Below are 25323 nucleotides of genomic sequence, written 5' to 3'. Positions count from 1 at the left end.
CTTAGGCTGAGAGTACAACTGACCGAAGGTAAACCAGGGTTGTTGTTTTGCTTTGTTTTTGACTAGGACATTATACTTAGTATCACTTATATTTTATAATATAGAATCATAATAAACACTAATGGAATATTAGTTTAAATTTAAACAATAAGTCAAATGTGTACAAAGCGTGTATTTGAACATGCAGTTCCTTTTCCACTGAACAGTTACACTTATAGCAAACTGCTTTGAGGAGCACACAGCCCTATCTGGAACAGCACATTTCCATATATCTGTAATGTTGGGATATGCTTATGCTGCAAAGTCTGTTTCTTTCTGCTTGTGCATATTTTATAGGTGTGCATAGCCAGGGGTCAGCAAACTTTTTCAGCAGTCCACTGTCCCTCTGACCTTGTGGGGGACCCCACTATATTTTGAGGGGGGGGGGTGAATTCCTATGCCCCACAAATAACCCAGAGATGCATTTTAGATAAAAGCACATTCTACTCATGTAAAAACACCAGGCAGGCCCCACAAATAACCCAGAGGTGCATTTTAAATAAAAGGACACATTATACTCATGTAAAAACGTGCTGATTCCCAGACTGTCCGCGAGCCAGACGTAGAAGGCGATTGGGCCGGATCTTGCCCCCGGGCCTTAGTTTGCCCACCCATGAAATAGTCTATATTTATTTGCATGTATAAGTACATTTGCTCTCCTGGATCTCACGCATTAGACTAGCAGGAGCAGAAACAGTGTTCCAGAATTGTGATTCCCAAACAAGCACAACTACAGTACATAATCTTACATATAATCAAACTAACCCTATGCAGATTTAGATGTGCCCAAGCCTTCTGAAATTAAATGCCTGCATAGAATCAGGCAAAAGTACTTTTTACAAAAAAAACCCAACAAAATGAATTCTAGCTAATGCTAGGAGCAATACCTAAAGAGGCCACAATCCATTAGTGAGAATTTGACTGACAATGGGACAGATGATTCCAATCGCTACAGCAATTTGTTCTATCAAAGTACAAATTGTAGGGGAAAGTGGAAGAAAGTCTATGAAGTGCCATCCTTGTACTTTCCAGGAACTACTGGTCTGAGCATTTCAAAACACACCTGAAAACATGCTGGGCTATTTTTATTCTGCTCTAATTATACAAGGAGATTGGACTGGAAACCATTACGCTGTAATTTACAATGAGTTCCCCTCACTTATCCCATTCATGAACAAAATTAATCTGAGCTGTAAGCCTGACAGTTTGTTGGTGTTCTGGGTAGCCAATGAACCTGCCTTGCAAGTTTACAATGCATCCAGTTACCTGAGAAGGAATTGGCAGCACACCAAACCACAGGGAATGTAGCAACACCAGCTGCTCCCCCAGCAGCCATGCCAGTTGTTTGTTTATTTGCTACACTGATATCCTGTCTTTCCTCCAGAGAGCTCAAGGCTGCATACACGGTTCTCCCTCATTCCATTGTATCCTCAAAAAACCAAACAAACGAAAACCACCACAGTGAGGTAGGATAGATGAGACACAGCAGCTCAGGGAAGGATGCACCATGGGAGAATACCTTCCCACAGCTGTATATGGACAAAAAGAGCTGCACAACCAACTCCGCTGCTTTGAAACAACATGTCTTCTTCTTGCAGGAGATCCCAGGTGCAAAGCCTGGCTATGATTTCCCACTAAGAAAAGGCTGGGAGGTGCTAGAGCACAGGGACAACTGCATGGACTGATGGCCTGGTTCTCATATCCCCCAGGTTGGCTTTTAAGCATCATTCTAGCTACGCGCCTTGATGCCTGTGTCCTGCTCACACTACCAGAGGCGATAGGCCTCTAAATACGAATTGCTAGGAATTGCAACTGGGGAGAATGCTGCTGGGCGTGGTCTTCTGGTTGGCTGCTGGAAGAGCAGGAAGCTGGATTAGATGGGCCTTTGGCCTGATGTAGCAGGGCTCTTCTTATGTTCTTATATAGTTTCTGTCCTATGTTTCCTGCACTGAAGGAAGTTAGACAAGATGACCCTCAAGGTCCCTTCCAATTCTGCATTTCTATGATTCTGTGATTCTATCCAGCCACACCTTTCCTTTCTGATTTGCCTGGACCTGCTGATCGTTGCCCAAACAAGCATTGTTGCCCACCAGTGGCGTAGCGTGGGGAGTGCAGGGGGGGCCAGCCGCACCGGGCACAACATCTGGGGGGGGGGCGCTCGCACTCGCAGCTCTCTGCCCCTACCTGGCTCACTCACTCTCTCTCACTGCAGTGCTGGCTGTGCGAATCCGATCCGAGCCGCCGGGTCGCCGCCCACTGTGGAGGGGAGGGTGCCAGGCGTGCGGTGCAGTGCGGAGAGGGAGCGAGGGACTATCTGGGGGAGGGACAGTGCAGCGGGGGGGGGCGCAAATTATTTGCCTTGCCCCGGGTTAGGGGGCGCAAATTATTTGCCTTGCCCCGGGTGCTGACAACCCACGCTACGCCACTGCTGCCCACATTCCCCTTCCACCTCATGCCATCTGACTGACTACATCATTCTGCACAGGAGTAGTAACAGATTTGTGAAATTTGTCAAGAGCCTTCTCCCCTACCCTTTTATTTGTGGGGTGTGTTGGCCTTGCAGCCCCTTGGCAATCCATCAGCAGAGTCTTTGGCTGTAGCACAACCAAAATACTCCATCCCTGGAGAGTTAGAGCAGATCCTAAAGCCCTCCAGACCATGCAACTGAAGCATCGGATTGCACTATATTCACTTGTCATATTAAATCATCTTAAACCATCTGCTGAGAAGTCACTGGTCACATAACTGTTGATTTAGACAATTCAAAAGCACTTTAACCAATTTTCATCCAGCAGTGCCGTTTATAAATTATTTACTCAACTGGTTAAAAGCATAACTGAAATCCGCTAATCATTTGCTATCATTGATTTTAAAAGAGGCCAACATAATCACATTATGGAAGCTCATGTTTCTGCTTGGAAAGGTAGCGGTGCCAACTATGAACTTCCCTTCTCTTCCGCTAACTCTGTTTACACTCTTCATTAGTAACTTTCATGTTAAAATCCAATTTGCTTAATGTGTCTATTTATTGAATTAGTTTAGTTTTTCTAAGTGAAACAAAATGGCTTTGAATATGAGCCTCCTTTAACAGGGAGTAATTACTTCTATCCACTGAAACAGAAACATCTGAAGCAGAAATGGTTGGCTTGGGAAGCATTCGTTGCAGCCCAGTCTCCTGCTGACCAGCCTCAAGGGTTTCACTTCTGAAATCTGAAATTTCTTATTTTTCCTGGAGGGAAAAGGAAGACTGCAAGGGAAAGAAAAGAATGGAGGAGCAAGATGTGCAAACCCACCACTGAGGTAGGCGCAAGCAGTCTCCAAACCATGATTCATTTCTTCCCAGTTCCAAACCACATTTGAAAATTAAACACATTGGGTAATGGATTCCCCATCCCCCACCCCTTAACAATTCTCCTCAGCCTCAAGGCTTTATATAAAATAAATTGGATGCAAGAACATTCTTCACCATCCCCTTAAATCTTGCCATCTGTGCAAGCTAAAAATAAAGTAGCAGCTTAAAGAGGGGCTTTATAAAATGCAGCACAGAAATGCCTTAAGATTGGCTGGACTCTCTCAAGAAAAAAAAAATTATGCTAGGTTACTCCCAGTGTTGAGCACCACAGCCAAGATTGTGCTCTGTTTTTCTTCGCAGGCTATTGAAACCTTCAGGATTTTATTCTGTTAATCTGTAAAGGAGGGTGGGTCAGACCGAGTTAGTGGTTGTACTGGAAGAACACAAACAGCAGAGGGAGTTGTATTCACTCTTAACACAGAATGTAACAAAAACCTTTCCCTCAGGGAGTCTTTATTTTATTGGCAGTGCTAGCAAATAAAAGCAAGTTTGTGTTGAAACAGTTAAAAATTCCAGGGTCTTTACTAGTGAAGCCACATTTTTGGGATCTCAGCCTGCTACAATATGAGATTTATGTCTTCATAGCACTTTCTTCTATCAGCTAGGTTTTACAGGGTCTGGCTGTTTTCACTGACTATCCTTTCAAGTTTCAGGCTTCTGCAATCTTCAGAAGATACTCTGTGTTTGTACATTTTAAAGGTAAGAAGAGGAACCTGTAATTGTAAAGATACCTATCCTCAAAAATACCACCATCATGTCCCGAGATCATAATTACAGCTGTTCCTTTTCTACAGCAAACTCACTAGCTGGAATGCTGGCTAGGGCAAAAGTAACTGGTTAGGGGCCCATCCTGTATGCTGCAAAAACTGCCCTCAGCCATGGCTGCTTTGCAGCAGAGAGTAGGAGCCAGAGATTGAAAAGGTGACTCTGCATGTTACATGTGTCGTTCTTGGCTTTAAAAAGCTTCCTATCCAGGCAGAACTATGACAGACGCAACAAGGGAGCATTGTATGTAATGGGTTTATTCTGCGCAGCAGCTGCCGCCAACTATCAGTAATATACCACAGACTTTCAAAAAATAGAGCAAGCTTTTTCAATACAACAATAATCAGAGGACACAAACACAATCATGTTGTTGGTGGGTGATTCACATTGATTAAGCTGTCTGTAAGCTACCCCGCTGTTTTCCAAATTATTTATTTTCTCTCTTTTTCCCCCTGCTATCATTAAATCTGACAGAGATGAGGAATTCTCCCAAACAGGCAAAATGGACCCCAGGTTTTTCACAGAAACAACATAGGAAGCTTCATCAGGTAGAATGAAATGTATTTACAGCTATACTGCCTTCATCCACCCCACAAAAAAAGTATATACCTTTAAAATATATTTACACAGGGGGTCTTGAAAATGACTTTAAGCCAAGCACAAATCTTCCATATATACCAGTTGTGAACCATTTCATAAATTACATAACATGAATGAGTGTGTGTGTGTGTGTGTCCTAGTCATATCATCAAGTTCATCAATCCTAGCCCCCAGACTCCCTGGAAAAGACCCTGATGGAGGGCACAAGGAGAAGGGGACGACAGAGGACGAGATGGTTGGATGGTGTTCTCGAAGCTACCAGCATGAGTTTGACCAAACTGCAGGAGGCAGTGGAGGACAGAAGTGCCTGGCATGCTCTGGTCCGTGGGGTCACAAAGAGTCGAACACGACTAAACGACTAAACGACAACAAGCCCCCTGACAAGTGTACCAGAGTTATAGATTGGAGGGGGTATCACACCAACTGGCCAGTTTGTTCAGCCCTTGAGGGCTCTAGGGCCTGCTTCTCTATTTAGGTAAGGTAAAGGTAAAGGACGGATGGTCAAGTCCGGTCAAAGGCGACCATGGGGTTGCGACACTCATCTCGCTTTCAGGCCAAGGGAGCTGACGTTTGTCCACAGACAGCTTTCTGGGTCATGTGGCCAGCATGACTAAACCGCTTCTAGTGCAATGGAATACCGTGATGGAAACCAGAGCACATGGAAATGCCGTTTACCTTCCCGCTGCAGCTGTACCTACTTATCTACTTACACTGGTGTGTTTTTGAACTGCTAGGTTAGCAGAAGCTGGGACAGAGCAATGGGAGCTCACTCCATTGTGTGAATTCGAACTGCCGACCTGCCAATCAGCAAGACCAAGAGGCTCAGTGGTTTAGACCACAGTCCCCTTCACCTTCCACATGTCTACTACACCAAGGCAACTTGCCATCTTAAAAAGCTCTGCTGGATAACACTGAGCCCACTATTATGTATTAGCTACATATTTTGCAGAGAAAGCAGCTCATATCCAGGCCAATTTAGTTGCCCTAATGAATACAGACCTAGAGATGGGTGGAATTAGCACATTGATTACACTGGACAACAATTTTTTACTTTTTGAATGTTGTCTAGATTTCTACAACTGATTTAGGGTATTTTTGCACTGCTGAATCAGGAAATGGCATCCGTTTCTCTCCATCAGGTCAGGTTTTTGTCCTATATTGATTTGAAAAAAATCAGATCTTGTGACAAAATCGATTACATTTTTGTGGCATTATCAGCTGATTTTTGTCAACACATAACATCCTAAATATGTTTTTAAGAGAAAAAATGTTTTTCCAACAACATATATTGATTACCTGATAGAAACATCGATTACTGTAAACTGAATGGTGGGCATTGATAAAGGTAAGTACACGTAAATTGCATGTTGCTTCACCATTTTTCAAACTTCAGGGCTTGAACTTCCGTTTCTTGGAACTCCTGGAATGCTCAGCGGCAGGGAGGTCTCTCTTCAGAGTCCAACAGTAGTCAGCCATCATGATTGCGTCCCAGCGACCCTGATACCTGGTCTCCATCTCTTTCATGTCATGATGGAATCTCTCCCCCTGCTCATCACTCATTGAACCCAGGTTCTCAGGAAACCGGTCCATATGTGAAAATAGGTAGTGAATCTTGACGCTCATGTTGCAGCCCAGGTTTCTGAAAGCAGTCAGCATGTTGTTGACAAGTTCTGCGTAGTTTCTGGCCTTATTGTTGCCAAGAAAGTTATTCACTACCAGAACAAATGCCTTCCACGCTTCCAGTTCCACTTCGTTCACTGAGTTTCCGAACTCTGGATCTCTGATGAGCTGACGGATCTGAGGACCGTCAAAGATGCCAGCTTTCAACTTCTCCATGGTCAATCCTGGAAAAGCCTGGCACAAGTAAGTGAAGCAGTCACCATCCTTGTCCAGAGCCTTGGTGAACTGCTTGATTAAGCCGAGCTTGATGTGCAGCGGTGGGAAGAGTATTCTATCTCTGTCCACCAGAGGGTTGTTGATGACGTTCCTTTCTTTGCAAGGCACCAATTCCTCCCGCACAGGCCAGTCCTTCTTCGTGTAACTCTGAGAACGGTCCCTACTATCCCACATGCACAGAAAACATGGGTACTTTGTGAAGCCAGACTGTTGTCCCAACAAAAAGTTCACCATCTTCAGGTCAACACAAATAAACCACTTATGCTGATCATAACCAATTTTCTCCAGCACATACTTCACCGCTTCATAGTTCTCCTTCAGTGTACTCGAGTGAGCCAGGGGTATAGAGGCAAACTGGTTGCCGTCGTGTAGCAGAACACATTTCAGTGATCGCTTGCTGCTGTCAATGAACAGTCTCCAATCTTTTGGGTTCGTACTGTGGCACTCCAAGCTTGAGCAGAAGCTGCGCAGTATCTGCACAGTACACCAAGTCCTTCTCTTCTGAGAAAAAACGGAGGTACTCTTGATGCCTGTTGCGGAAGAAGCTGAGGTTTTTTCCCTTCAAACTGGGTGCCAACAGTTCGGCAGAGTCCTTTGACAAGCTGAGGTCGTGAACTAGATCATTCAACTCCTTTTGGGAAAATGGATGTGGAGCATCATCTTCAAGAACCACTTCTTCTTCTTCATGTCCTTCAACACTGGAGGCATCTTCGTCACTAATGTCAGGAAGTTCTCTGAAGATAGGCACTGGAATTTCATCACAATGAGCTACAGGACGACGTGCTGATTGAAGATCAGGATACTTGAGGCTGCTCCGGTTCTTTCTGTTGATCCCAGTCACATCAACAGCGCAGAAGTAGTAGTCAGTGACATGGTTTGTCGGCTCCCTCCAAACCATGGGAATTCCAAAGTTCAGACTCCTCTTGCCATTGGTCCACCCACGTAGAGTCTCGGTGCATGCTCCACACAAGCGTACATGTGAACAAATACGTAAAAAAACTGACATGTGGCCATAGCTCAAAAACTTGACCTGATTGAGCAAAACCAATGGGATTTTTGGATTCAGCGCATCAGATTCGTCCTAAATCAACTGAAAAACCGCAGACAACAAATTTGTTGTTGACCAGTGTTATGTTGTACCCAAGGATGCAGACAATGTTCTCAAAGGTGTAAGGTCTACTATGTGCTCCTTTGACCTTAGAGTCCTTCCTGGATGGTGAAATCTGCTAGAATCGGGCTGTCCATGTGGCTTACCAATGGTTGTGGATGCCTCATTGAGCGTTGGGAGTGACCAAGGCTTTCTCACATACTCTGAGATAGTTTTGTGTGTTTTTTAAAACTAGCTCAGTATGTGAGAAAGCCTTTAAAACACACACACAAACAGGCTCTGCAGATGGTTCCAAAATTTTATTTGAATATTTAATTTACAAAAAAGGAAAAAAGGAATAATGTATCCTATGAGGTGTCCTATGCAAAACTTGGTAAGATTAACTGCATATAAAATCCGGCCCAACCCAATGTAATACTATTAATGCAATCAGGAGACAAATAGAAACCAGTGGGAAAGGAAACGATCAGGTAAAAGTGACATTCTTCTTAAAGATTGTCCCAACTAGTTAATTCCACCCCCCTCACGACCCCACCCCCAAGGCCTTCTTCCTAGATACACTGTACACTGCCATTTTACATAAATATTGTTTTAATATTCCACTGGGCTTACTTACAAGACTTTTTCACTTTTTCTTGCTCAATCAGTTCCTCCCTGAATTCCTCCAGTCAAGTAGAAATGGACAGGACACACACACTGAACACGTCTTTGGTAGGGATGCTCATGTGATCAAAATTAGTGACTAACCCAATATTTGACTTGTCCCATTGAAGTAGTAGCAAGAACTTCAGCTTAACATTTGGCAAGAGGCAGACACACTTTTACTGATTTGTGTTACTGGCAGTTTCAGCTGAACTTATAAAAAAGGTGGTAGTTTTCTACACATTGCTTAGTAGAGATTATCTGCAAGGTTTTAAGCTCCTCTTATTAACATTCCTTGAGTGAAATATGCTTGCATAACCAGCTTACTACACAGCCAGCCTTCTCCCACTTCCAAATCATAAAAACCCAGTATGTATGTACACACCTATTGCCTCATTTTAACCTTCAAGGCAGCCGCGTTATGAACTGCATGCAGCAGATGGGTGTTATTTGCAAGACAATGACAACGGTCACTTCTTGGCAAGTCTCTCAGGACCAAAAAATCTCACAGTGTTCTGGGCACAGGGAGAAGAAGCAAAGCAGGGTTTTCTTTTGCCAATATATTGGGAGGCTTCCACTGGAGGAGAACACAAGACAACAAATGCTTATGGCAATGGCATCAACCTTCTTTTAGACTGAATGAATGGTGGCTGCACAAGGGAACTCTCCACTGGATTGCAGTCCTCAAGAAAATATTTTTTAAAATGTATCTGCACTGGATCCTTCCTATTATCAATGTAAAAAGGTTTTTCCTATGGAGCAATTGCCATCAACTGCAGCTCTTCTCAGGTCCTCCTGCTATGTTCCCTATATATGGAAATATATATAAACTTGCACGGCTGAGATCTGGGAAACTGACAATGAGTAGCTGAGAGTACGGTGAGAGTACTAGAGCAGCTGGACATTATTACTTGGGAATTCAGCACACAAACAGCTACAAAATGAGACATGCAGTTGCCATCAGAAAGAGCTAAAAATGCCTTGGAAATTGTCGGGAACACCATCACCAATTTGGCCAGAAGGAAAAGCCCCCCTTTTCAAACCGCATTAAAAACCTATGACAACAGGCTGAAGTGGGGAACGCGAGAGTTACAATATATTAAGCGATTTCTGAGCCCATAAACATTTGTAAAAGCATCGGGAAAATATCTTAAATATAAAAGGAATATGTATAGACCCCCTCCATCCTCCGGAAGAAAAAGAACATGATTTGTAGTGTAATAAATCAGACGAATGATCACGGTATTAAGGCATAAATGGTAGGACATTATTTCCTATTGCCTCAGCTCGACATAATTAGCTGGGAAGAGCCCGTATCGGCCTTTGCACACTCCCCTCCACCAGCCATCATCGATCATTTCAATGTTTGTGATGATGTCGTCGGGATCAAAGGAAATTTCATCATCCCCAGCTGTGGAAAGAGCAGAAGCAACTTGCAAGTTAGTATCTCATACAGATATAAAAGGGGGTGGGGTGGGGGAACGGGTAAGGTACTAAATAATAGTATTTGCAATTAGTTAATCTGTCTTCAAGCAGGGTTCTCATTGATGGTTATGAAGAGGGAAAGGGTTGTTGGTGTTGCAGAGTATGCGTTCCACCCAAGGCATGGGAACACAACTCTAGATTGCACCCGAGATCCCAAACTTCCATATGAAATACCTTAATTCTATGAGAAACGTGTGATTCTTTTGCCTAGGTGGTACACGAGAACAAGATTGAAACCCCTGAAGATTGTTCCTGGCAGGTGTGTGCCAGATCATGCCATCACCAAGGACAACTTCCAGATAGGATACCTGTTTTTTTAATGGTCAGGCTTGATGAATAAGTGTCTTTGGCATTCACATGAGAACGCTGCCAGACCCTTTGCTGATTTGCTGTGGCACTGGGGTCTTTGTCCTCCAGATCACCTAGGATGGCAAGCCTGCAGTGGAATGGTTACCAAAAGGGAAATCCCTTTGAAGCAGATTGCAAAAGGGAGACTGTTTGGCCAGGATTCTCAGGGGAATATACTCAGCATACTGGAAAGCGAGTACGGTGAGTGACACAAACCTTGCAGAAGAAAGGGTAATCCAAATCCCAAGAGCAAAACAAAAATGCTTATGTAAAATCTTTCATAAAACTGGGAGTTGCCAGTTATTTTTATCATCTACTCACTCTTGTCACAGATGTGGAAATATATTTTTGAACCTAGAGGTGGAACTAATAACCCTTTCGCCAAAAGGCAATGTGGATTCTGCTTTGGAGTGCTATGTGGCCAACAATTTGGTGTAACGAATTACCACAAACTGAAATTCAGTGGTCTCAATCAGAGTAAGTGATTCCTGCAGAAAATACTTCTCTGCCATATAGCAAAGCTGTGAGATGTAGCCTCATTCCTACCTTCTTGGCTTCTGAGATACCATCAGGTGTTGCCCACATACTCTGGGCAGCTTCCAACAAAATATTAAAATACAGTAATTCATCAAACATTAAAATCTTCCCTAAACAGGGCTGCCTTCAGGTGCCTTCTAAAAGTCTGGTAGTTGTTATTCTCTTTGACATCTAGTGGGAGGGCATTCCACAGGGCAGGTGCCACTACCAAGAAGGCCCTCTGCCTGGTTCCCTGTAACTTGGCTTTTCACAGTGAGGGAACCGCCAGAGGGCCCTTGGCACTGGACCTCAAGTGTCCAGGTACAAAGATGGGGGTGGAGACGCTCCTTCAGATATACTGGACCAAGGCCGTTTAGGGCTTTAAAGGTCAGCACCAACACTTTGAATTGTGCTCGGAAACTGTACTGGGAGCCAATGTAGGTCTTTCAAGACCAGTGTTATGTGGTCTCAGCTGCCGCTCCCAGTCACCAGTCTAGCTGCCGCATTCTGGATTAGTTGTAGTTTCTGGGTCACCTTCAAAGGTAGCCCCACATAGAGCACATTGCAGTAGTCCAAGCGAGAGATAACCAGAGCATGCACCACTCTGGCGAGACAGTCTGCGGGCAGGTAGGGTCTCAGCCTGCGTACCAGATGGAGCTGGTAAACAGCTGCCCTGGACACAGAATTGACCTCCACCTCCGTGGACCGCTGTAAGTCCAAAATGACTCCCAGGCTGTACACCTGGTCCTTCAGGGGCACAGTTACCCCATTCAGGACCAGGGAGTCCTCCACACCCACCCGCCTCCTGTCCCCGAAAAACAGTACTTCTGTCTTGTCTTTAAAGCAGGTGCAAAGGTTAGAAACTTAGTCAATATTCTCACCTACTGAATTTCGCACCTACCATTCCTGTGCTTGTGCGCTGTGTTCAGAAAACTGCAAAATTTATGACACAGCTCTGAAAATGTTCTGCATTGTATGAGATAGTGCTTTTTGAAGAATATTGTGTGTGTGTGTGTGTGTGTATGTGTGTGTGTGTGTAACCCCATGCAAAATATATATTTTTTAAAAAACCAGAACTGCAGAACTAAGAGTTTGTGTTGCTTACCAGCCTGGTAATCATATAAGGCTATCGCTGTTATTCCAAGGTCGTTTTCGTATTCGTAAGTAGTTTCATCTAAAGGGAAAGGGACACATTACTACTATGCATGACACAATAAAAGGATATGTAAATTTCTTAAACTCATGTACTAACATGTAGTCTGACACTTACAAGTTGGTCTCTCCCATATTCAGTTGCATCACCCAACATAGGTTCTAATCACCATTTAAGATCATTTTTATTGCATGAAGCCAAGACCTAGTAGGCTGCGGTTGCAATCCTAGACATGCTTACTGGAGAATAAATCCCACCGAGAGGGACTTACTTTCAGATGCCTAGAATCATTAGATATCCCTGGCCCGGCAAATGCCTTATATGTAACACCATTAACACCTTACAAGTCAAGCTAGTATGCCTTTTCCCCAGCTTTGTTTTTCAGAAAGCACAGACCCCAAATATTTATAGGTTTGTATCTGATGCTACTCTAAGGAGCTCAAAACAGCACAGAGAGGCTTCCCAGGTAAATCTGCTGCCCAGCATTAGCTAGACACAGCCCTGCATAGCTTTAGAAAAAGAAGGAACCATCTACTCAAAAGTATTACCTCCCAGCTCCTGTCACTTACTGAGTGTTTTCTAGCCTGAACATCTCAAACTACCAGATCTGAGAACAGTCTACCGTTGCCTAAAGCCATGACCAAAGAGCTCTCTCCTAGGTCAAAAGATAAGCTGACGAACCTGCTTGATACTGGTTTCCTGCCCCAGCCACTTCATACACCGTCTCAGATTCATACTCCGGCTCCCGCTTACTGACTGCTTCTTGGTAGTCAGATTCTTCAACTTTGTTGTTGGTTTCTGGCTCGTGTGCGGCTGAGTAATTTGCATTGGAATTCTTGTAGCCGGACTCAAAGGAAACGGCATCCTAGAGGGAAGGAGAGGCAGCCAGAACATAACAGACAGAGAGAACTTCAAGTACATTGTTGTTACAGAAATGCAGTTATTACTGCCTCCCTTAGGAGGAGGAAACCTCAAGCCTGGGGGAAGGGTGGTGGGGAATGCAGGGACTCTTAAGGCCTTCTCCAGTCCACAGCCTGGACTGGCATGTGTTCTTGAACTGCTGCTTGCCTGCACATAGGGTGGAGAGGAAAGTGCACACAGAGAGGGTGCACATGTGTACACAAGCACACACAGAGAAACTTCTTTTTTTGCATATATGCTACAGTACAAAAGTGGGAGTTATATTCATAGCTCCATCTGTTTTGCCTCTGACCCCACCCACAGCTGGCATGAGGCTCTCAGAATGTCCCTGTTGGGCTAATAAAGGTGCCCCACAGGACACAGTGCACACCACATCCACATGAATGCATATAGGGCTAAAGTGTGCAGGGGAAGGACACCTCTGTGCCAGCCCCCTGCACCCCCAAATGCTCATCTGCTCCACCTGACACAGAAGCCCCCTTTAGACCTTCCTAAGTGCTTTCAGCTGAACATGCTTAGAAGCCTCCCCAGGACCAGGAACTCCTCCTTATCGGAGTTTTCAAAAATGAGGAGCACATGAAGACAGCCCATGGACTGCTTGCATTTTAGAGACTGCTGCAAGCTGACATTTTGCAAGTGCCCTTCCCGTGAAGATACACAGCAAGTGCCTTACGAGAGTCCGACAGATCAATTCCTTGGCAAAGTAATTTGGCAGACTCGAGGAGAAGCTGGGATGGTGCACTGCAACAGCCGCATCACAGTCATTGTGGGAATACAATTGCACAGCATGTTTGTTCATTATACAGCTGAAAGTCTGCTCTTCACTACCCCGTGATAATTCATTCAAGCGTATTCTCATTTCTCCCCATGATCTCTCCCTTGTCGAATGTTCCAAATTTAGCATAGCAAATGTGATTAAATTTATTACAATGTTATGGTCCTGAGTGGTATAAGGCAGCTTCCAGTGATGCCCCTATTGGACTACTTGTGCATATAGCCCAACATTGTCTCCTCTGACAAGCAGAGGAGGCACAGACCTCTTTCACAGCAGTTCCTACCTGACAGGTAGGTGCCAGTGATTGTACCTGGGAGCTTCAGCATGCATTTGCGCTTCAGCTAGGGTTTTGCTTTTTTCCTGTTTGGCTAAATGACTATAGCTAGCAAACTAACCTCATAGACTGGACTTGATGGCAATTTTTCTTCCACAGGTTGCAGTGTGGGAGCAGGAACAGGAGCAGGAGCAGGAGATGGAGGTGGAGTTTGTTTCTTGGCTTTGGCCTGTTCCTTTAAAAGAAAGAGAGAGAAAACAAGAGTGGGTGGGAGGGAGAAGAGATATGGATCAAAGCAAGATCTGTAGCACAGACATGACACAACAAGAGGAGCAGGAAGTTTGTGACCTGCACTTAACACGCAACACCACCACTAACTTGCCCCTCTATGAAAAAGTGAGAATTTGTAAGGAAGGTAACTTATTTTCTGCAGCAGTTTCACTTATGGAGTCACACTGCAGGAGGATAAAACAGAAAGCAGGCACAATGAGAATACTTAACAGTAAGACTATGATGAGAGCCTAGGACTTGCCTATCAGAAGGTTGGTGGCTCGAATCCCCGCGACAGGGTGAGCTCCCGTTGCTCGGTCCCTGCTCCTGCCAACCTAACAGTTCAAAAGCACCTCAAAGTGCAAGTAGATAAATAGGTAGGTAGGTAAGGTACCTTCTGGTGGGAAGGTAAACAGCGTTTCTGTGGGCTGCTCTGGTTTGCCAGAAGCGGCTTAGTCATGCTGGCCACATGACCCGGAAGCTGTATGCCGGCTCCCTCGGCCAATAAAGCAAGATGATTGCCGCAACCCCAGAGTCGGCCATGACTGGACCTAATAGTCAGGGATCCCTTTACCTTTGTATCCTTAAGCATGGGGGGCTGGTTCCCTTGCATTAATTAACCAACCAGGCTTCAAGATCCTATTTTAGAAATGGCCTCGGAACATAAAGGCACCGCATTTTCCAATGCACCAAACATCACCTTTCTGACAAGCTGATTGGACTTAAGAGTAAAGGACAGAGAGATGAAAGATGGACCAAATGTGAACTGCCAGGTGGAGCACTGTCAGAGGCACCAAGACAGTGGGAATCAGAAAGGAGTTTTTGCAGCCTCCTGTTCCCGAGACTCCCAGAAACAATGATGCCAATTAACAGCAACTGGTGTGAGGTGGAACAACAAAGGTGACACAGGTCACCATTTCTGGAGCAACAAGTGTGCAGCACCCCTATGACAACTGCCAATGGGGTGGGGGAATCCCATAGTCAGAGTTAGGGAAGAAAGGCACCCCAGGATAGGAGTTTGGGTCAAATAATGCTTCTGGGTGAAAGCTGAAAGAGTCACAGAAGGAAGAGCAGCCCCTCTTGTAGATAAGCAAGGTACGTACAGCAAGTACACTTGTGGTCACCTGCTTACTGTAAACAATTGTGGAAACGGCAAGAGTTATGGTAAATCTGCTATATCCTACACATTTCCCTTTATGTATCCATATTTCTACATTGCTGCTGCTACTGAGGGAGGGAAGAGGGTACCGTGTGCTTTTGCTTTCTATTGTTAGTGTGCTGTATTTGTTGTATTTTTATACTCTTCTATTAGCTGATTATTTTGCTGTATGTATCTTTATTTCTCTACCATGGCTGATTAGTGAAATTGCTGTAGGATTTATTAAGCACTGCACTTTTAAGTCTCAGTTGTTCACTTAAGTCAATATATGTCTGGGCAACAAGACACGGAGGAATGCTGTTTTTACAAGGAGACTATATATTTTTACACTGGCCAGGTGCTTATACAAAGAGGTAAACTATTTTTAGTTGCAGTTGTGCTGATGAATTGTTGCTGCCATGACTTTGTGGTTTAGATGATATATTATTGTGTACAGTTGTTTTATCTATTGGCCGTCGGCCGTCCTGAGTTCCACGTTGAAAGAAGAACAGGATATAAGATTTGTGAATACATAAAATTAGTAGCACTGGGTTATAAGTGAACTGTTCATTGTTCCTGCCATAAACATTTAGGTACTGTGCATTTCGCTGATGGTGAATTACAATACACAAGAGCGATGACTATAACATTGATTACTACATATCTCCCCACCCCCACCCACCCCCCGCAAGTAAGCATTGATGGGAAACAAGTCTGTAAGTCTTCCCTTGTCTAGTTAACCCACTAACGAGACAAGACATACTACAAAGCTGGGAGAGGAACTTATTTTTCATTTGTAGTCCCAGGGCTGTGGTCTGACACACTAAATTGTTACCAGGTGTTGTGAATGCAAGCAGTACAGGACTGCTGCATTTCATTTCACGGAGCCCGCATATTCTGTAGCAGACAGGCAATTTCTTTCTACATCAGTGTCTCAAAGGCAGGAGTCAGAGTGGGTGGCAGTAAGAAGACCCATGCTGGGTGCTGCTGCTAGTAATTTTCTCCAGATTAAGCTTCACAGCACTTTCTAGGACTTAAAGGTAGTCCAAAAGAGGTAGGCATTTAGGAGCAATAATCTAGTATCTTTGCTCATTAGAAATAAAAGTAAAAACTACCACCTTGCTATTCTCTTTCTTAGATTTAAATGACATCATCAGGGATACAGATCATATGATGAAGAAAGGAATCGGTTGGGAGCAAGGAAACAGCCAAGTTACATTTCTTTAACAGAGAACACTCAACAGAGGTTGATGCTTTCCAAGAGGCGGGGGGCGGGAGAAAGAAACCCTTCTAGTGTATTTATTCCAGCTGGCTCTACATATTTTACTGAGGAACTGCCTCTGCATTTTGCCAGCTGCTTAACTCAAACCTTACAGGGTGAGAACATTTTAAAATTGCTCAGCCCCATGCAAACATCCTTCTCTATTGTCTAGTTGTGCACCCCAGTCATAGATCTAGCTTTAGGGTCATAAAGGAGGCCTGCCTGCCATCTTCAGCACCCAATTCTATCCCACTGCAGCTCAGAAATGCTCAGCAATGATTCTCTTGCCAGCACCAGAGCAAGGAAATCAGGGAGCTGAATGTCTCTGCTACAAGTAAGGCTAGTGACCTATAGGATGCTAGCAATACAGAGTTACACCAAGAGGTTTCTTAACAATAAAAGGAGCAATTCAGATGGAGATGGAGGTCCTAACAGTTTAGCTTCTAGAGGTTTCTGTGTCCAGTCCAGACACAAAGGGATTGGTTGACAACAGCTCACATTTTATCAGCAGGAACTTTATTTTTGTGAGCTTCATCAGTTGGGATGTACACTGCAGTGACAACCAGAAAGCAGGGATCCTAAAAATATCTAAAAATAGCTTCCTTCCCTCCTCACAGTTTTGAATCCATAGTTTGGATTGCAGCCTAATTAATGAATCCTGGAACTAGGAAGACTTTAAGCAAACAATAACCAGACCTATTTATAATATGTATTCTAGTCCTGAATCGTAAAAGTTGACAGCTTTCTAGAAGTTTTAAAGTTAATTATTTTCAACAAACAAAACAAAACCAATTCTGACTTTTTTCTCAAGGGTGGGGGAGGGTGGAAGAAAGAGGCAAAACAATGAATTTCACTGACTTCCAGCGTCCTCCTGGCTTCCTCTTGTTCTTGCTTGTCCTGTGCCATTCTTTGAGCTCTTTCGACTTCTGCCTTCCTTCTATCCTCCTGCTCTTTATCCTTAGCTAGGTTTTCAAAGTTAGCTCTGATGTTGCTGGTTTTGTTATTTGCTGTAATAGGAGAAATATTGAGACGTTCATTTTACAGGGCAGTTTCCTATGCAAACCTCCACAACATGCAGATCCAGAGTTAACTGGTAACCAAAATTAAGACTAAGCAAATTCTTTATACTTAGAAAAAGTAATGTAATCCCCTGAGAAGCCTGACTCATTCACCTTCCTACTAAAAACAGATGCTGCAAAAATTGGAACATATTGAAAGTTCAGGCCTAAATGACTGACTTAAAAGTTAGGAATTCGGGAGTCGTTCCAGCAACAAGGCCAAGGATTAGCTGACACGTTCAATTTAAAATGATGACTCCCTTCCTGAGCAGACAAAAAAGAAAATACATTAGAAAGTCCATCCAATTTTTATTTCGCCATTCCAAGCATAGAAAGCTAAATACACCTAGGAGATTTAGTACTTATGCTGATGCAATGACTGCACTCCCATGTAATGCTTAAGCATGGCTTGGCATTATGAGGGTGAAATGCAGTAAACCTCAGGCTCACAAACCGCCACCAGCCCTGAAATGTTGCTACAAGGAGTTGAGAAGTTTTCCTTTCATTTATAGATTAACCACATCTGATCTGCCATCTGAACTTGGGAGAAACTGTGGCTCGCCTTAGCTTAATGGAAACTAGTCACCTTCAAGCCATAATTTAAGAAGCTGTCTTGTTTTTATTCACCATAGTTAAGATTAACTTGGGATTCAGTTGCAACACTAAACCGTGGTTAATCCAAAACAAAACTGAATGTTCAGGAATCTCCTTGTGGCCGTGTAAGTCGTGAAGAGAGGAGCACACAAGCCTGAGATTCACAGCCGTCATCCTCATAATGCTAGGCACATAGGCCATCAAGAAGTTAATATATTTCAGGTATAAGGGCAACCTAAACCATAAACAAGGAAAACATTGGACAGAGATTTTCAGCATTTTAAAATATAGCCTTACCAGCTTCCACCGGCTTGGTCTTCTGGTACGTTGAAGACAATTTCTCAATATCTTCAAAAGCTGCTGCATTCTATCAATAAAAGCCAGATGAGGTCACAAACATATTCAGGGACAAGATAACAAGACATTAGAAATGCACACAACAGTTTTATTTGAAGAAGTCATTTTTATGCTCCAAAGTTGCTTTTCATGTACAAGCTGCATGTTCTCAAAGGTGACATGTGCACTCAAAACATATAAAAAGGCTGTGTGATTTTAATAAGTATCCAGACAAAGCAAAATGCCACCTGACACTTGCCAATCTAATGACAAATGAAAACTTGGATGCAAGAGGTGTTTGACATTTTTTATAATTAAAATGAAACACAAAGCTAAATTTCAACTGAGCAGAGAACCCAAAAGAGCAACTCTCAATTTCAAAAAGCAGTAGAGAAGCTTTAAGTGCACAATGATATGAGGTAGCAAAGGGAACAGATGTCTCTATCACAAATATATGAAGGCTCAACATATGAGTAGACATGGTTACAATTGCACGGAAGGTTGAGGATGCTTTTATGAACTGATCCCTGGTACTTTTTATGTTGCAACACTCTTTTTTATGCATTTGGACATTTATATGCTACATTTTTGTAATGTTTTTCTACTTCTTGTGAGCTGCTAAAATTGCAGCTGATATGAATTACCTCACAATTTTTGTTTCTTAAAAACAAAACAACAAAAAGCACTTTCATCATCCACCAGCCACACGTGAGTATGTATATATGCCTAAGAAAGGATCTCTTTTCCAGAACAGTTTCTGTATTAGTCCGCTGTTCTAAAAAATAAAGTAAGAAGCTCCTTTGTATACTTATTCATTGAATTCAGAGGGGATTATTACTGAGCACCTCTGCATTGGACTGGTGATTCTAATCTGAGGCAGCCATTATAAAAACTGATGTCAGGGGGTATTTATTCCACATTATTTAATGCAGACAATTTATCTCTGGCTCCACCCATCATCAGTTCCCAGACAGAAATGAAAGGTTGCCCATCCTTGCCATAAGAAATATTTGATTTACGGTCATACCTTATCCATTCGATCTTTCTGCACGCCATATTTTCCACCAAAGCCTTTCGAATAGTCTAAAAACAGGACAAAAAACACTAATTGTAGGTGATTGTTTCTACCCCTCTTCTGAGTTTTCTCAAATGCAGATGAGTACTGAAAGGAGCTGCATGCTTAAGAGTTCCCAATGACTGCAGCCAAGCAAAAAATGGAAAAGAAGTAGATGCAATAGATGAAATATATATATACATATATATACGTGTAAGATTTTGGAAGAAGTGTCGGCAGATGTGCAAGCTACAGTGGGCCAGATTCATGCTTCCACATTCATCGGCTGAAATGACACTGGATGACCGTTGGCAGGAATCAAGCAAAGAAAAGGATGCTCTCCCTCTCTGGACCCAACACCCCTGCCTGCCACACACCACTTCCATAGAACAGCCTTGATTACTCTACTTCTAGCATTTACTTCTCGCCACTTCTGGCATTCACCATGTCAATGAATGAGCGTTTTAAATGCCAAAAAGACACAGATATATTAACCACAGAGGGCTTTGTATCCAACTAAGCCATAGTCTTTAGTAGATACAATGAAAAGCACTGAACTGACATCAGTCAGGCCCACCGATTTCAGAGAGTCTACTTTGAGCAGGGCATTGTCTCATTAAAGATTGACAACAGAAGTACAATTAAATGCTGGATAGACAAACTTCTACAAAACACACACACTGGGGGGGGGGGGACTGAAGGAATGAAATACTTCTTATTTATAGAAGGATCTCATGGGCTACCTTGCCTTATTTTCATCAAGGAGATTCTATGTAAAGAGAGTTTATATATCTATCTATCCACCTAAAACACTGGAACCAAGTCACCTTTGCCTAACGTTTCAATGAAGACATTATTTACATGTTTTATATTGAACTGATACACTGCATAAAAACAAAATCTCAAACCTTCTAACAGCCAAATCAGGGCATATTTTATATCGGATGGATGGTGCATGACTTTAACATTGCAACATATGGAAACTATTGTACTAGTTCTAGGAAATGAACTGCACATGGCTTTTCCTTTGAAGAAAGAGGCAAGGGAGCTCTCTCTCTCTATATATATACAGTGGTACCTCTGGTTACGTACTTAATTCGTTCCAGAGGTCTGTTCTTAACCTGAAACTGTTCTTAACATGCCACCGCCACGTGATTTCTGTTCTCATCCTGAAGCAAAGTTCTTAACCCGAGGTACTATTTCTGGGTTAGCGGAGTCTGTAACCTGAAGCGTATGTAACCTGAAGCGTATGTAACCTGAGGTACCACTGTATATTTATATGTAATGTTGGCTAGGTTGATTTCACAGTACATGAAGAAAAGAAGATAATCTCATAGTGGTGCCTGTTATGCTATTTCATCCATTGCATTTAAAGAGAGAGACACTGATGTCTGCATTTTTAAGCAGTATTATCAATTTCAGCATAAACCTAAAATGTTGGCTTCTTGTTATGATGGAAGAAACTCAACTGTTTAAGGACGTGGGTATTACAAGTGACATTTCCTGGACAGAATCAACCTTGCTATGGCAAAGACTCAGGCTTTGTAGGCCAGAATCAAGAACCACACAAGGCATGGGAGAGGTCCACTCCTTACATATCATAGAGTCCACACTCAAGCAAAACTATTGCAGACGACTGACCTGATGCGCACTTGCCAAAAATAATAATAATGAAGAATGGCTGCCATTAGCTTTAAAACATTCAACTAAAGATTGCGGCGATGTATTGGGATGATATGATTCAGAGAGAAAGAAATGTTGCCGTGAAACTGCCCGAGGGAGGTGCAGGACTTTCAAAGAGAGCAACTTAAGTCTATGGTAGAAGTGGCAGCACTGGGTAAGTTACAACTAGAAAGCTATGCCTTGTTGTGATTCGTGCTTCGCTAGTTTCTCCTTGTAGTCAAACCCCACAGCTGAGGAGTCCTGCCTCTCTGTTTGAACACCGAATTTCCCTCCGAAACCACTCTTATAGTCTGAGAAATCCAGGTTATATCACGAGGAGAAAGAAGCAAGAGGAGAGAAGGAGAAGGACAGGAGGAAGAGAAACATATTTAGATACAACATGGATGAACAAAAAACAAACACTATTAAAAAGCCCCCAAAAGTATTAATTTATTACCTGCCCCTAACCCTAAGGTACCAGGGCAGGTTGCAACAATTAAAACACAATGTTAAAAAACAGATTAAAACAACTTACAATCACAAAAAATAAAAAATCACAAAAGGAAGGGGGGTCCTGAAAATACGCATCTCAAGTATCACAGAAGCTAAATAATGAAGTTGCCAGACACCTCTATTGGGATGGAGTACCACAACTAAGGGGTTGCCAGAGAGAATTTTCTTTCCTGAGCCACCCCCTCCCCATAGCATCTGAGGGTAGTGGAACAAACAGGAGTGCCCCCCTCTACCAATCTGAGCGCTCAAGAGGGTCCAGTAGGGAAGGAGTTGGTCTTTCAGGTATCTAGAGGCTGAGTCATTTAGGTCTTTAAACACTAATATGAGTATTTTGGAGCCAGAAACAAAATGGTAACCAGTGCAGCTGTTATAAAACAGGAGTTATGTGCTATCTAAATGGAGCCAGAGCCAGTAATCTGGCCACTGTATTTTCAACCAATTTAAGGTTCTGAGATGTCTTCAAGGGCAGCCCCATTTAGAGCACACTGCAATAATCCAATCTGGAAGTTACCAATCGTGGAGTACAATGGCCAGGTCATTTTTGCCCCAAAGGGGCTGAGGCTGGTGAACCAGCGGGATCTGGAAAAAGGCACTCCTGGCCTCTAAGCTCATCTGAGCCTCCAGTAACAAACAGTGCTGAATCCAGCAACAGACCTGCTCCTCCCAGGGGAGTGTAACCCCATCCAGGACAGGCCATCTCCTCACTTCCTGGGTGTAAGAACTCAGAACACATAACACCTGTCTTTCCAAGATTCAGTCCATCACTGTTTCCAAGCAACTGCCTCTCCCAACTCAGATGAAACAAAAAGAGAAAGGTGGGTGTCATCTGCATATTGATGGCATGTCAAATCTCCTGATGACAGCTCCCAGTGGATTCATATAGAGGTCAAATAGCATGGGGGACAAGATGAAACCCTGCAGGACACCACGGGATGACTCCCCTGGCGTTGAAGAGTAGCCTCCCATAACTACTTTCAGGAACACATCATGCAATTCAGAACCAAAATACACACTGAGAAATCTTATGGTCCCAAGACTGTTTTACTTCAGATTGCAGCTGGGAGAAATCACAGCTTGGAATGCCACACGTTTGAAAGCCCATGCCAAAAATCCCCTGCATATACACAGCAATCACACCAAGGAGAAGAAGGTGCTAAAACTTTATCTGATATACCCATCTTTTCAAAAGCAGAACGCATTTTTCACAAAGGAAAGCATTCAGGCATACTATTTCCCTTTCCACCTCACAATATACAAGTGAAATGGTCCAAGCCCATGTAATATTTTTGAACATGTAGTTTGAGTCTGAAAACTCTGAAGAATATTTTCACAAGTTTCCCAGTTCCATCAGCCTCAGCCACTGGTTAGGGATGCTGTAGTTTAAAATCTGGAGGTCTCCACTTTGGTGACCTCTGCTAGAGATCATGTGATGCATATACCTTCCTTCTATATGAACACGACAACAGTATAGTATACAGTACAGTATACAGGATGGTAATCATTGTACCCCTTTATATGTACAGCCAAGAAATATGTATATACCTTTCTGAGATTCGTGCAGTTGTACTTTTTCCTGGTGATCCCAGCCAAGGGCACATTTGTCCTGTCTGTCCGTCTGCACCCCAAACCTTCCACCAAAACCTTTTGTATAATCTAGATAGATAAAATAACACAAGGTGTTACCGAAATAACGTTTTTGTCCTGGAGGAAGTTTAAAATGAATTTATATATTTAAGAGAAAGTAGCTAGAGGTCTTCATCCCCTTGCCAAGTCCAACTCAATGTACGAGTAGGATATTTTTTTTTAACGGTGGGAAAATAGTAGTACACAAAGCTGCAGTCATAAGGACTCAGCGAACTGAGATGAATTAAACTACATGTTTAGGACATTTATTTTGCAATTTCTACTCTGCTACCTGGCTCCACAGTGCCTTGAGAATGCTACTGTATAGAACGCAGCAAATATTCACTATAGTCCAATTTACACAAAACAGAAATGCACAAGAAGGAATACTGCTAATCTTATGAGGTGCAAACTTAAGAGGCAGCTGTTTATACCAAACAAAAAACAAACAAAAAATAGTAGTGTTTTGCCACATCAGCAGTTACTAGTTCTATCATCCAGATTTCCTGCTGGATGCAGTAAATTGTCTGAGCCGAGGTATTCACAGGATATATTTGTGGTTTTTAAGTTATGAACCACTTTGAGATCTACGGATGAAGGGCAATATATAAATTTAATAAATAAACAAATAATCATAGGTAGCTAGTCATGTTAATGATTGTTCTATACTGCTTTTAATGGTTGTTACACTTCTAAATTGTATATATCTATATATTACAGAGGTATTGTATTTATAAACATTTATAAATACTTGTACAAACAAGATTATTTAGATGATTTATTGAAATGATTGATATACCACCGTTTGCACAAGCCACAGGATGGTTTACAGTAAGGCAAACAAATCAAAATCCATAACATCCATAAACACAACACAATCCTTATGAAGGAACTTGTGTGCTGTGAAGTTAGTTCAGAACTTTAATACAACTGTGTATTCTCACAGAAGCCTTCCTTAAGTAATCAACTTTGGGTTTGTTTATTTCATAGGCGTCAGCTGCTGTGGGATTTTTTTATATTTTATTCTAAGGAAAGGAAGGATATAAAAGTAACAAAATAAACAAAACAAAAAGACCGAATAAAGAGAAAGCGAAAGGGAAGAGGATTTTTTTACTTCTAAAAGTTGAAGGTTTCCGTTTATGCAGGGATACTGAAGTATACTAAAAGGCTCAGGCTTAAAGAAGGCCAACCCAAAACCATTTCATGGAATAAAATTTAAAATAAAAACCTTTCTGTGATTCATGTTTTTCAGTTTTGCCCTGGTATTCAAAGCCAACAGCACTTTTGTCCACTTTCTCCTTGTCCACGCCATATTTACCACCAAAACCTTTGGAATAATCTGGAGATGGGATAGAGGGAAAATCAAAAAATCATCACAGCAGTACAAACTAAGACACTAAATTCTTTCTATTGATAGCTATTTGGCTAGCAGTGGTCAGTTCACACATTCTCCTGCCCCTCAGCCCAACTGAGTATTCCAGTGCTGACTTGCATGTGTGAAAGAGCCATCACTACCCAACCACCACAGAGGACACTTTCACATCACAAGACATCGAGTTCATCTGTATTTTTCAGTAAAATATGGAGAAGGAAAAGAGAAGTGGCTTTTTGTTCCCTGAGAAACAGCCGTTTGGAGAACAAGTGCTTGCAGTAGCTCCTCGCTGCCTCCTGCAAAAACTGAACAGAAACAGAAAGAGACTGGTTTCTTCCAGAGAGAATAAAAGTGCATAATTCTGCTCATGGTTTTGCAGAAAGGAGCAGCAGCAGCAAAAACAAAAATATGCAAACAAAAGCCTAACTACCTCTTATCCCTGGCAAACACCCCCCCACCCCCATACCAGAGAACTGAGAAGAAGAGGTCATTTCCCACAAACAGGCATATAAGGTTTGTTGATTGGTTGGTTTTTTTGGAAACCCATTACCAAGCTTTTGAAAAGAGA

At 42.8% G+C, this 25323-nt stretch overlaps 1 protein-coding gene across 3 annotated transcripts in view; it reads right to left on the bottom strand.

Annotated features, from left to right (window-relative positions):
* Positions 1-8044: 8044 nt before the first annotated feature.
* The window catches only part of CTTN (cortactin), a 37652-nt gene continuing 20373 nt past the window's right edge, over positions 8045-25323 (bottom strand). For 2 of the 3 annotated variants that reach the window (XM_083434720.1, XM_083434719.1), the window contains 9 exons: positions 24612-24722; positions 23303-23413; positions 19559-19614; positions 18493-18562; positions 17402-17550; positions 13996-14109; positions 12586-12769; positions 11857-11925; positions 8045-9813 (listed from right to left, as the gene is read on the bottom strand). In XM_083434720.1, the coding sequence (XP_083290846.1) occupies positions 9677-9813; positions 11857-11925; positions 12586-12769; positions 13996-14109; positions 17402-17550; positions 18493-18562; positions 19559-19614; positions 23303-23413; positions 24612-24722 (1001 nt within the window). In that variant the 3' untranslated portion in view covers positions 8045-9676. Of the gene's footprint in view, positions 9814-11856; positions 11926-12585; positions 12770-13995; positions 14110-17401; positions 17551-18492; positions 18563-19558; positions 19615-21447; positions 21559-23302; positions 23414-24611; positions 24723-25323 lie in introns of all 3 variants that reach the window. The other variant, XM_083434721.1, reaches the window with a different exon arrangement.

This window comes from Podarcis tiliguerta (assembly GCF_965153285.1).
Source record: "Podarcis tiliguerta genome assembly, chromosome: 1".
Classification (NCBI taxonomy): Eukaryota; Metazoa; Chordata; class Lepidosauria; order Squamata; family Lacertidae; genus Podarcis; species Podarcis tiliguerta.
This window is presented reverse-complemented; position numbering and strand designations above follow the sequence as displayed.